At 37.6% G+C, this 13,254-nt stretch overlaps 1 protein-coding gene across 15 annotated transcripts in view; it reads left to right on the forward strand.

Moving 5' to 3' along the window:
* Window positions 1–9,955, forward strand: part of LOC121002352 (sodium channel protein type 4 subunit alpha-like) — a 450,413-nt gene extending 440,458 nt beyond the window's left edge. For 11 of the 15 annotated variants that reach the window (XM_040433808.1, XM_040433807.1, XM_040433802.1 and 8 more), the window contains 3 exons: window positions 974–1,078; window positions 1,797–2,067; window positions 6,485–7,716. In XM_040433808.1, the coding sequence (XP_040289742.1) occupies window positions 974–1,078; window positions 1,797–2,067; window positions 6,485–7,716 (1,608 nt within the window). Of the gene's footprint in view, window positions 1–973; window positions 1,079–1,796; window positions 2,068–6,484 lie in introns of all 15 variants that reach the window. The other 4 variants (XM_040433805.1, XM_040433806.1, XM_040433817.1 and 1 more) reach the window with 1 other exon arrangement.
* Window positions 9,956–13,254: the final 3,299 nt, after the last annotated feature.

The following is a 13,254-nucleotide window of genomic DNA, read 5'->3' on the forward strand; positions in this document are numbered from 1 at the left end:
TTAAATAGAGACCCCAAGAACCCCCTGCCCTGTGTTTTTTTCTGTCCTGTGTGGACTTGGACAGATGGTTTGTTTCTTGTTATGTTTCTGCTTTTTATTCATTATGCTGGACTTCCTAGATTGTTCTGGGTGGTGTAGAAAGGTGTTGCTTTTCTCCTTTCAGCATCTGTCCGAAGCAACCTCTAATGAAGAATGTAATCTCCATTCCCTAGATCTTTCTGGGGGTCCTGAAATCTATTTAGCCTGAAGTAAAATGATGAGAAAGGTTAAGAATTTATTACTTAATTTACAAAAGAAACAAAGAGCTTAAGAGCCACCATACCTACCCTGGGTAGATAGTTTATGGTTGCCATTAGACTGGCTTACTTTGTTCAGAATTCTGATCCAACTAATTTTGTTAAAGCCACCTCTGCTAAAGTAGTGTCCATCTTTTGGGCTGATAAAAGATTAACGTTTGATCCTGCTGGATCAGATTTGGCGTGCAGCTTGGAGCTTGCACTATATGTTGAATTTCCGGTTCTTAGAGGAGACAGCTCTTAGGTAGTCGATTTTGAGTTCCACCACACAAGACGCAAAAATGTAAAAAAAAAAATACACATAATTGATATCACTGCGCCCAGAATAATCCATGCAGTAAAATGAACACATTTTTTTATCCCGCATGATGAACAGCGTAAAAAAAATAAAAAATAGTCATTTTTTGTTTATTCCACCTCCAAATAATTACAATAAGTCCCCCAATATTGGTTTGTACAATTAAGGTTATACCAAATTTATATAGTTTTTTTTTATGTTTTGTTATGTTATGTTTAAAAAATAAAAGTTTAAATCTTTAAAAATAACTTATATTAGGGCTTATAAGGGCTTTATGGGTTATAGGATTAATAGGAAATCTAGTTTCATCAGGTCAATATCACATGGGTATCCATTATTTGCAATATTAATAATGATTATTTTTGTTTTGTCCCATTACTTAGGGGGTCAGGATATTTTTATGACTGAAGAACAAAAAAAATATTACAACGCTATGAAGAAGTTGGGGTCGAAAAAGCCCCAAAAACCAATTCCAAGGCCACAGGTAAAAAGATTAGGTTATTGCTTTTTAAGGCCACTGCAATTTAATTTTGGATTACTGTTGAAGTGTCCATGAATTTATTGCTGAAGACACTTTTTTCTCTGAATTGTGTTTTTTGGGGGAAAATAGAAAACAAAATAATTAAAAGTATATTACAGAAAATAATAAAAAAAAAAGAATACAGCATATTTTACACATTCCAGGAGATTAATTAAAACTTACAAAATGGTCAAATGATAAATTTGTGGCACCTCCAAAAATGTAGTGTTTTGTAATACATGGCTCATAGAGGGGAGTCTAATTATCTAATAGGGCACACAGACAGGGTTGTGTTGATGGGACAGCATCTATAAAATTGTATCCCAGGGTCTTTTTACATGAGCTGATAGAACGAGCATTGATCAGAAACAAACTTTCACTTATTCTCAATCACTGTCGCATAAATGATTGGATCAGCTGACAAAGGAGCTGGTCTTTTGATCGGGCCAATTTCAGGATCTACAAAGTCCTTTACTTAAGATGGTATCTTAGCTAAGAACAAAAACAGCAGTGAATTGGATGAAATTCTGTTGTCCATTTTTGCCTTCCCTAAACGACTCTCAATTATATATTGGTTCCTGATACTTGAGGTCCACTAGTTCATATGAACGAATCTGTTATGCTTTATGTTTAATACTTTTTTCCATCTGTTTTTCATATTTGAACTCTATTTTTCTTACAGAACAAATTTCAAGGATTTTTCTTTGACGTTGCTACCAAGCAAGCCTTTGACATTACCATCATGGTCCTTATATGTCTTAACATGGTTACCATGATGGTGGAAACAGATGAGCAGTCTGATTACATTGAAAATTTATTGTATAATATTAACCTGGCATTTGTGGTCATTTTCTCTGGAGAATGTTTATGTAAAATCATGGCTCTCAGGTACTATTACTTCACAATCGGGTGGAACATCTTTGATTTTGTGGTGGTGATTCTTTCAATTGTAGGTAAGTGCCAAAATACTTCCAGCAAAACATAAATTAATTTATGGCAGGACCTAATGTACTATAAATACTAGGCTACTTACAAGGATCGACCTAAAGATGACCTTTCATGCAATTATATTAAGGGAGATATATACCTGTACTTGCGGCGTACCCCTCGCTGATGCTGCCACCCTGCTTGATTTTTTAAAATATGCCTCCTATGCCCCGCTGTGCCCCGCCGAAATTCTCCCGCTCAATACTGAGCATCGGAGCAATGAGGAGGAGACTGAGTCTTTCTCTCTCTGGCTGTAGCGCTGTCCAATCGCAGCGCTGAGCGTCACAGCCAGGGCGAAAAAAACCTCCCTGGCTGTGACGCTCTGCGCTGCGATTGGACAGTGTTATAGCCAGGGGAGAAGGAGACGCCCACGGAGATAGACTCAGTCTCCTCCTCATTGCTTCGATGCTCAGTATTAGTATACTGAGCGGGAGAAATCCGGCGGGGCACAGCGGGGCATAAGAGGCATATTTTTAAAAATCAAGCAGAGTGGCAGCATCAGCGGGGGTACCCTGCAAGTACAGGTATATATATCTCCCTTAATAAAATCGCATGAAAGGTCTTTTGCAAACAACGCAAGCAACATTGTAAATTTGTTTTAGGGGTTCCAAAACTTTAGAACGTACTACTCAACATAAAAATTGTGAACTTAGTGTTATAGCCCTTTTTAAAAAGAATTAGGAAGGGTTTGCTTTTATTGACACCCTCCCCCCCCTTACAATCACTGTGGGAATCTACTGGATGTGCTAAAACGTGCCCACTATAGGGCATTGCCAAAGCCTGTCTCCAAAAATCTAGTGTGTCTACACTGGTACATGTTCAGTGTTGTCTACAACTAAGGCCTAGTTCACACGAACGTATGGCTTTTATAGTTTTTTGCGGTCCGTTTTTCACGGATCCGTTGTTCCGTTTTTGAGTTCCGTTGTGTTTCCGTTTTTCCGTTCCGTTTTTCCGTATGGCATATACAGTATACAGTAATTACATAGAAAAAATTGGGCTGGGCATAACATTTTCAATAGATGGTTCAAAAAAAACGGAACGGATACGGAAGACATATGGATGCATTTCCGTATGTGTTCCTTTTTTTTGCGGACCCATTGACTTTAATGAAGCCACGGAACGTGATTTGCGGCCAAATATAGGACATGTTCTATCTTTAAACGGAACGGAAAAACGGAAATACGGAATTGGAATGCATACGGAACACATTCCGTTTTTTTTGCGGAACCATTGAAATGAATGGTTCCGTATACGGACCGTATACGGAACACAAAAAAACGGCCCGTACACCCGCAAAAAAAACGTTCGTGTGAACTAGGCCTAAGTTGCATTTTAATCTTCTAAATAAAGGGGCTGATACATACCTGTACATTATGTGAGTTTTACCTCTGTAGTACTTATATGTGGTAGTTGTTGTGACTTATACAATTTTCTAGGAAAAAAAGTGAGAAAAAAGTTGTCTTTATTTTATGTCTGTTCTGCTTTAGATTTAAAATGTTTGTATTTACCATGTGGGTAATCATAGTAATAAAATGTAAAATGTGCTTTATATTAGCCACAGTTAGTGAAACATGTATCCCCAAGGTCTCTGTATTTCAGTACTCATTTCATTCCTACATCCTCTGCCTACATTTATTAGACCTTTTATGCAATACTTAATAAAAAGACAGCTGACAGGGGCATTGTCCATTGCTAAAAATTGCCTACGGGTGTTGTCTATTGCCAAAGTGCTCAGGCCCCCCAGTGTTACTTGTTGATAACTCCTCCCCTGTATATCTGTAAGCCAGCCTAGTATCCACCTGACGTCACTCCTCTCTATTCCCAAAATCCCGCACTTGTGGACCTCACCAATGGGTCGGCATGGGATAATCATTGCAGTCTATGGGAGATTCACCAGAGGCAGGGCTCCACTTCGACAGGCCTTGGGTCCTTCAGAGGGCTGAGAAAGCCATAGTAACCAAATAGCTCTTTCGATTTCTGTGCAAGGGGAGCTCTTCTGGTCCCAGGAGTGTAGTGCTTCTGGAGAAAGACCTCTTAGATGCTGTGGTCACAATTAGCCATAATATCTGAGGGATTAAAAGTCTGTGATTGGAAATCTTTGCCTTTGGGTGCCTGATGTGTAGGAGTTAAAGGCAAATTGCTTTAAATATAGATACTAAAACTGTTACATTTACTTCAGACAAAATTGTTAAAGGGGTTACCCCAGAAAATTGACAACTTATCATCTATCCCCCATCTGAATCGAGCTGTGGTCAGGCATATGTGCTGTCATATTATTCAGTGTCTGGAACTGTGAAAACCAAGTACAGTGCTCAACTGGCAGTCCCGATATAGTTTGAATGTAAAGGCAGTGCAAATGCTTAATTATTGCTCCATTCAAAGGGGAGACACAGAAACCACAGCGGTCGCACCACTACCAATCCTGTCCTGTGAATAGATGAGAAGTTGTATTTCTTGGAAAACCCCTTTAAAAAAGTTGTATGGAGAAAGGTTTAGCATTCATGGTTCGCTGTCATCAATTTGCCCAAAATACCCATACGCTCATGTATGTAGTGAAATTTCACGCCACAATTTTTTTAAAAATGCTAATAATACATTCCCAGTGGAATTCTCTCCGTCTAGTACATGTGTATTACAGTATTTCAGTAAGTAAGGCCATGACACAAGAAGCACAACAAACTACGGTGTCACTTCTTCGCGCTGAGTTATGTTTCACAAAAAAGAAAGTCAGATTAGTAGCTCTCTGAGCCAAGGACAGAAAATGTAGACCTAGTTAAAAGGTCATTTGGAAACAGAATAACTAAGAGCCCTTTAAGTGGGTTTCAGACGCATAACTTCACTATCATTTATTGCACCTACGTCACTCCAGTAATACATTCCTTTTTCCATCTTTTGAACATTTCTGCATAACCGATTTTACATGCTACCACTGTTTCTTCTCTAGAGTTTTGCTGTATATTATATTTCGATTTGCTTTCTAATACTTTTTAATTAATAAGAAATTATACACAGAACTAAGCCGAAGTAGAACTGGCTTAGTTGCCCATAGCAACCAATTAGACTCCACCTTTCAGTTTCCAAAGAAGCTGTGAAAAATGAAATATGGAATCTGATTGGTTGCTATGGTCAACTAAGACAATTTTCCTTTATACTAGTTTGATAAATTGCCCCCTTGGAGAATAATTATAGACAGTTTTGCTTCATGTATAGTGGATTGTATTGTACTTCACCTTCTTGCACACAGCTGTATTAAGGATCTGTATTGTATAGAAAAATTGCCCAGCATCCAGTACAAATAAAATTAATCATGCTTTATTGAATCCAGTTCAAATCCATCACAGGAAAACTGGACTGCTAACGCATTTCAGACCTTATGAGGTCTGTACTCAGAGTGAGGACTTCATTGGTCCAAAATGCATATGAAAGTGGTTTTTCAATGATAGATTTTAACTGGATTCAATAAAGCCTGATTGATTTTATTTATTATTATTTATTAATAAAACGCCATTAATTCCGTAGCACTGTACATATGATAAGGGGCATACATATATAAATTTGTACTGGATACTGGACAATTTGCTTATACAGTCTTCATGAGTTGATCTAGCATGTCCATGCATCTGACAGAAGCACAGGTATTGTACAGACCCATTTTACGGACACTACATAAAGCAATGGGGTGATACTGTAACCCTATGTGACCCTATTGCTATTACTAGAAGCACTGCTTCAAAGGTGGATACAAAACCTCATTTATACACCATATGGCAGCACACTATTAATATGGGGAGACACTTGGTGTTAAAGGGTTTCTGTCATGAGAAAAATCGTTATGTAGCTGACTGACATTAGCGATGTGCTAATGTCAGCAGTGCATAACAGTATGCCTGCCGCCGTTGCCTAAAAATAAAGACTTGTATAATATGCTAATGAGCCTCTAGGTGCTAGTTGGGCAGCTCCTAGAGGCCCCGTCTTCTCACCCTTTGGCACGCTGAGGTCCAGTTGATTGATGTCCGAGTTCTCCTCAGTGTCCCGTAAATTCCGCACTTGCGCCGTCATGTTTATTTTGAGGGAACGGCGGCAGGCAGGGAGTTATGAATCATACTGTTATGTACTGCTGATATTAGCACATCGCTAATGTCAGTCAGCTACATAATGATTTTTCTCATGACAGAAACCCTTTAAATACTTGCAATTTTGCTTCATGTCTAAAGCCCTCTACATATTTCAGAAATTCTCATTTTGGAGGTTTAGTAGAAGCTTTTTGTAGGTGAAGCAGTACAGATGCTTGTCAATCAAGAGCACATACAAGCCTTTATTTAGTTGGTTAGATTATGTTATCATTATTATGTTGTTTCAACTAGTTAACTTTTTTTTTTCTAGGCATTGTACTTTCAGACATCATCAAAAACTATTTTGTGTCACCAACTTTATTCAGGATCATACGTTTAGCACGGATCGGACGTATTCTCAGACTAATCAGAGGAGCCAAAGGAATACGGACTCTTTTATTCGCCTTAATGATGTCCCTCCCTGCTCTTTTTAATATTGGTCTTTTGCTTTTCCTGGTTATGTTCATATATGCCATTTTTGGCATGGCAAACTTTGCATATGTAAAGAAGGAGGCCGGAATTGATGACATGTTTAACTTTGAAACATTTGGAAACAGTATGATTTGTCTTTTCCAAATCACAACGTCGGCTGGATGGGATGGTCTTCTCAGCCCAATATTAAACAGTAATGAACCTGATTGCGATCCTTATTTACCCAACCCAGGAAGCAATACTGTTGGAAACTGTGGTAACCCTCCAGTGGGAATTGTCTTCTTTGTTAGTTATATTATCATATCATTTCTTATTGTAGTTAACATGTACATTGCCATCATCCTGGAAAACTTCAGTGTGGCCACAGAGGAAAGTACAGAGCCTCTAAGCGAAGATGACTTTGAAATGTTTTATGAAGTCTGGGAGAAATTTGACTCAGAGGCAACACAGTTCATTGATTACTCTGTCCTTTCCACCTTTGCTGACTCACTTGCTGAGCCCTTACGCATACCAATACCAAATAAGATTAAACTAATTGCCATGGACTTGCCTATGGTTAGTGGAGATAGGATTCATTGCTTGGATATTTTGTTTGCATTCACCAAAAGAGTTCTTGGAGAATCTGGAGAGATGGATACTCTAAAGATACAAATGGAAGAAAAATTTATGGCGGCCAACCCATCTAAAATTTCATACGAACCTATTACAACGACCCTAAGGCGTAAACAAGAAGATGTGTCTGCCTGTATCATCCAAAGAGCCTACAGGAGGCATTTGCTATACCGTTCCATGAGACAAGCCTCATTCCTTTATCGCCACAGGTCGTGTGATGATAATATCATTGAAGAAGATGCCCCAGAAAAAGAGGGTCTTATTGCGATCATGATGAATGAAAATTATGGGCGTCATTTGGACAAAATGGAATCTTTGTCATCAACTTCATTTCCACCTTCATACGACAGTGTAACCAGGGACACATGTGACAACATCACAGTGGAGGACTCTTCCAAAAATGATGAGTCGACAGATTGTAAAATATGTGCAGACAGAGACAAAGAATCGTTTGTATAATCATTGTTTTTGATATTGTTTACAGAATGTTACAATGTACAAGTGCACAACCATTCGAGCAGCCTTCATAAATTCAATTGATTTGCTAATAAAATTAATTACCTTTTCAACTGAACTACTGGGAACGAATGCTTAACAACTGTTGGCTCAATCTCAGTCAACTTTGCTTTATATTTCTACATCAAGAACTTATGCAGCCTAAAAAGTAATAACAGTGGCGTGGTTATGAGTATGCTAATGTGTAAAAGAGTAATGCAATGTATCTCTATACACAGACAAAGCCTGACTGTATACATTCATTTATGGTCTTATACTAGTGTGTTTAGTAAAGGTTATATATGACCTTGCTTCTAAGTTAAATCCAAATATCACAAGCTGCTGTAGCAAAAAATATATACACTTACTGTATATGTCATGAATGGTCTTTCATAAATTTATATTTGATATTTTTTTTACTTACAACAAAAACATCTTTTTTCCATGGGAAGAGCAGATAAATATTTAAAGATCTGCATTATAAACTCTCAAATGATGTAATATAAAAAAAAAAAACAGAAAAAAAAAAACATTCTTGGATCGTGCTGCTGAAAATTGTTACAAAACATTTGAACTGTTATTACAAGCTGATATGTAATTGCTTGGCATGGGTAATGCAAATAAAGCTTTTTAAAAAATAAAGGGTTAATTAATGCGCCTGGATTATCGAATGTTTAAAACTAAATAAGATGGGAATTTTCAATGGAAAATGTAATAATTTTTTCTTTTGTACTATTTTTTTTAAAATGGTACTATATTGTTAAATTTTTGTCTGTTCTCTTTTTTCTTAGCATATCCCAAAACATGGGAAAAAACGAGTCTCCGATTTCAAAAGTGGTACGGAGGAAATGTGGTTTTGGGATCCATAGTCACCAGTCAGAGCTTAGTCTTTATTAATATAAACTGCACTGGAAAGAATAAAATGTGGATTCTGGTTGCTGTGGATAACAAGTCCACGTTTTGAAACATAAAGGTCGATGCAGCAATTCAAATATCTAGGCTCATTTCATAAATTGTTTTCTACTCTTGCATGTTTCTTTCCTCCCTATTTCTGCCATTTTTGGCCATTACTTTAAGTTTCAATACTTCTCTTAGTATACCAAATTCCCTCAGGGCTTCTTTTAGTAGATCTCATCTCACCCCTTTACCTGAAATGTCTATGCAATGTTTCTGCCATAGCTTTATCCTTCTTTGCTCTTTTCTTATGTAATCATGTATCTATCCTCCATGTCTTCCACTCATCATCAGTACATCAACAATCATTATCATTATTCATCTCATTAGCCACAATCTGGAGAAAACAAGTCTATGGTTGGCATAAAAAAAGCCATGTTCCTGCATGATGCAGCTTAGAGCAATGTCTCGGCTATTCATATATTAAGGATTTCTTAACTGTCACTTCTAACATGGGGGTTTCTTCTTTGGGAAATCCTTAAAACATGACATTGTAGGGTTACTTGAGGACAGCAGTTAAAAACTCTGGGTTACAGAAAGAAAAGAAAATGTATGGATAATGGTGATAGAGGCCATCCTACTAATAATTACCATCCTCAACATCACTGATGTTACATAACTGCTGGCTCTATGGTGAAATATGTTAAAGCTGTTTAGCACCATGATTGAATCTATTCAACCTGTTGATGCAATGTATTTTATTTCAGACCCACTTGTAACTTACAGATTAAGCAAAAAAAAAAAAGTGCAATCTTGGACATGGTAGCATGGAGAAGATATACTTTGTCTCATTGTATTGACTCTGTCTACTCACGCACCATGTGCATCTGGCTTTGGCATGGCAGAGTGGACTTGTGGCACATTTTCTGTACATGCAACTTGCTTTAAATGTTTTTAAAAGTGAAAAAGCCATTTACTCTTTGAGTGAGGCAATAAATTCCATTGTCAATGTCATTTACAGTTTTAAGTTGTTTAATGATTGTTTGTGTGACTTCTTGGCATCCAATTATTGTTTTGTTCCAAAAATGTACACAGTTCTTGAACTTATCAATTGCATTTTCTAGCATTACTTTATCAACAGTTTTCCATTGCCTGTACTGTAAAGAACCATTTCTATGTTGCACATGAAAGTTCACTTCTGCTCTAACGTGATGTCCACTTGTCATTAACACAGCACATGTAAGGAAACGTTCCAGTGAGAACTTCTTGTATTGACCTTGAATATACTTGAATAAAATTATCAGTCTTTTTTTTTTTACCTCCATGGCTCTTCTTTTAAATAAATGTTTTCCCACTCTGAAAACTATTTACCAGTGGCCATCATAACTTCATGTTCTTTCCTGTATTGCTAAATGTAATGTACCATGCAAGGCTCTCAAGGGTTATGGAGATTTTTTGAGACTGGCATTTCATACATCAGTCAATTTAAAAATGCTCTGGATAAAGAAGCTCCAAAGTTATTAGGAGGACCAGGCCTCCTAATACATTTGGTGCATCTTCTAAATCGTGTGCTAGAAAATCTAATCTAGGCCAGCTATAGGCTAGCTTACATTTGCACTCAAATTTACACCACTCTCCACCCACTTAACTCAAAATTTGAAAGAATGGTGTAAAATGTAAAAAAATAGTCGTAAATTGTCTTTCAGAATGACGCTTGCACAAAAATTTGGACTTTTGCAAGTAAGGAAACTAACATAGTGGCTTTCAAAAGTTCCCCCATTGTCTTTAATGCATATTGTGATGTTCATGGGTTTCTTCACGATGACAGTTCGCTGAGCTGCTAGAATGATCTCTCATTCACTGCCAAGCAGTCGAATAAGTATACAAGCCTTGTTTAGATAGGCAAAACCCCTATTGTACAATATTCATCATAACTTGTTTGACCACCTGCAAGCTTGTCTCCCATATGTTTTAGTGTCCTATGCTCCCACAATTCAATTAACTATGCATACACTCACCTCAAACTACTATTATATCCAGTTGCTGTTGGATTCTTCTGATATCATCAGCATCAATTTAAGTTAAAAAATTGAACTTTATTGGCGTTATGAAATAATTAGTAACCACAATGGCCAGGCAGTATTCTAATCCACAGAAGTGCATATCCATGTGTATGACCTTTGTAGGTCTTTAACTGTCTTTGGGCATTTTTTTCAACACTCATCCACTTTACTTGCTTTTGTAATTCGAATTCATTGTTGCTGTTGACCAAGCGTTGTGTTCTACTTGTGCTTCTGTTTGCATGATACCAATGTGTATGTGTTATACCTATGCCTTACTCTAAACTGAGTCATGCAAGAAGAAATACACCCATGTAATGTAATGTGTTCTCAAAAAAAGTAAAATCAGTTGGGTGGCGTGCTTTATCAGACATGTTTCTGTGATGTACCATTGTATTGTTCGGTACTCAAGAATCTTTAAAACTCTGGTGTGATATACTGTAGTCATAGGTTTCCCATGACACAAGATGCTCTTGACCCACATGAAATCATGGCAGTTCCCTTGACCTTCCTTGGTTTTTGTTTTCTTCTTGGGTATAGTCACCACTATCACTTTATCACTTTCTGCCAGTGCATTGAAGGATGAGCAGCAACAGTGATCCAAATGCCTGTATGCCCTTAATTTGAGTTGTCCAGGACAAGTGTGGTGCTGCTTCTGGGTTGAAATCAACGTGTTTCCCCAAATCTGAATATCCCTTTTAATATTTATTGTGTCTATTGGCCATACTAAATGGAAAATACCTATAGTCTGTTTTGGCTGTCTTCTCCTCCTGCAATACATATTACACTATGGACGCTGAGGCTACTTTACTTTAGCTATTTTAGACCTCTTTCACATTTCATCAAATGGTAGATGTGCTGTCCATGTTCTCCACAGACAACATATATATACATAGTTTTTTCCTCTGTGAGTCATTATTTTTGTATGTGATGTGGAGAACATTGAAGTCTAAGGATCCATGAAAACTACTGACAAAATACCAATTGAATCTGTGTTTTGTCAGTGGTTTTCACTGACCGTTGGTAGGAGATGGCCCGGAAATCTCATTTTCAGTCTAGCAGTGCATGTGGAATACAGATGAATGCAAAGAAAAAAGGAGGTTAGTCAGCACATCCCAATGCACAGGTGCATGTTGTCATGGCTGAAAGCACAAGAGCAAAAACAAATACAACAAAAAAGCACACTGCAAACACAAATAACAAACTAAATATAATAGTGCCATGCTCACTATAAAAAATATACTAGTGCTACTGCTATGCTCAAAAATGTGAGATTCTTGACAAATTTTTTGTACAAAAAAATGATTTGTGCCTGTCCGCCAACAACAAGGCGATCTCTTTAGGACAGGAACCTACTCTAAATACTATATCCTCTGCTGCCATACTGGCCTCCATTAAATTCTGGGAATGCAGGTTCCACATGCATGCTGAGCCCACACTGCATTTTGCATCTTTTGGGGCCATAATGGACTCCTTTAATTACAAGGAATGCAGGCTCCACATGCATGTAGAGCCTGTATTCCGTAAATTTAATGGAGGCCAGTATGACACCAGAGGAGGTAGTATTTAGCGTAGGTTCCTGTAAGAGATCGGCTTGACATTGAAGGACAGGCACAAAACATTTTATTTGCCAAGAATCTCACATTTGTGTAGCATTAGCACTAGTATATTTTCTATAGTGAGTATGGCCTATTGTATTTACTTTGTTATTTGTTCTTGCAGAGTGCTGTTGCATTGTGTTGGTTTTGCTTGTGGGGGTACAGATGACACATGGAGGGCAAAAAACAGACACCCGGGCCAACCATGAACTCTTCACTGAAATCTTCATGTATAAAATAATGCCAAGGAAATCCTCACAGATGTCTGAATAAAGTCTTAGGCTATGTTCACATCTGCATTCCAGCATTCCAGTAGTCTGTTCGAGTAGAGGAGCAAACCACTGGAATTACTGTATCTGGCACAGTCAGACACCACAGGATCCCCATTCACTATAATGGAAACCATCGGGTTTCCAGCAGAAAGCCGGCATTTATACCAGAAACCTGCTGGAAACCCAACAGATCCTCTTATAATGAATGGGGTTCCAGTGGACTCCGGCGGTGTCCTGCTATGCAAGATACGGTAATTCCAGTAGTCTGCTCTTCTGTCAAAAGAGACTACTGGAATACCGTAACTTAGATGTGGACATGACCTAAGTTGTCTGAAATAGTTTATACTCCGATTGATACTCTGCATACCAGTTCTTATGAAATACATATACATTAACAGAAAAGGATTTCTTATTGGAATATGTCAGTAAAAATGATTGGTCCTTTTGGATATTGGTTCAAGCTTGTAATTTTGATGAAATTTCTTCCATGTTATGATATTTGGGCTCCAAAAGTATCTACATTTAAATTAATTCCAGAAATTTTGCAATATGTGAGGCATCGGGAGGATGTTTAGTTGATAAAATGGGGTGTACAAATCTAGTAAATGGGCTGAAATAGCAAGATCAACATCTTTGCATTCTATGGCTAGCAAATTATATGTGTAATGTATAGCTGGC

This window comes from Bufo bufo, chromosome 5 (genome assembly GCF_905171765.1).
Source record: "Bufo bufo chromosome 5, aBufBuf1.1, whole genome shotgun sequence".
Classification (NCBI taxonomy): domain Eukaryota; kingdom Metazoa; phylum Chordata; class Amphibia; order Anura; family Bufonidae; genus Bufo; species Bufo bufo.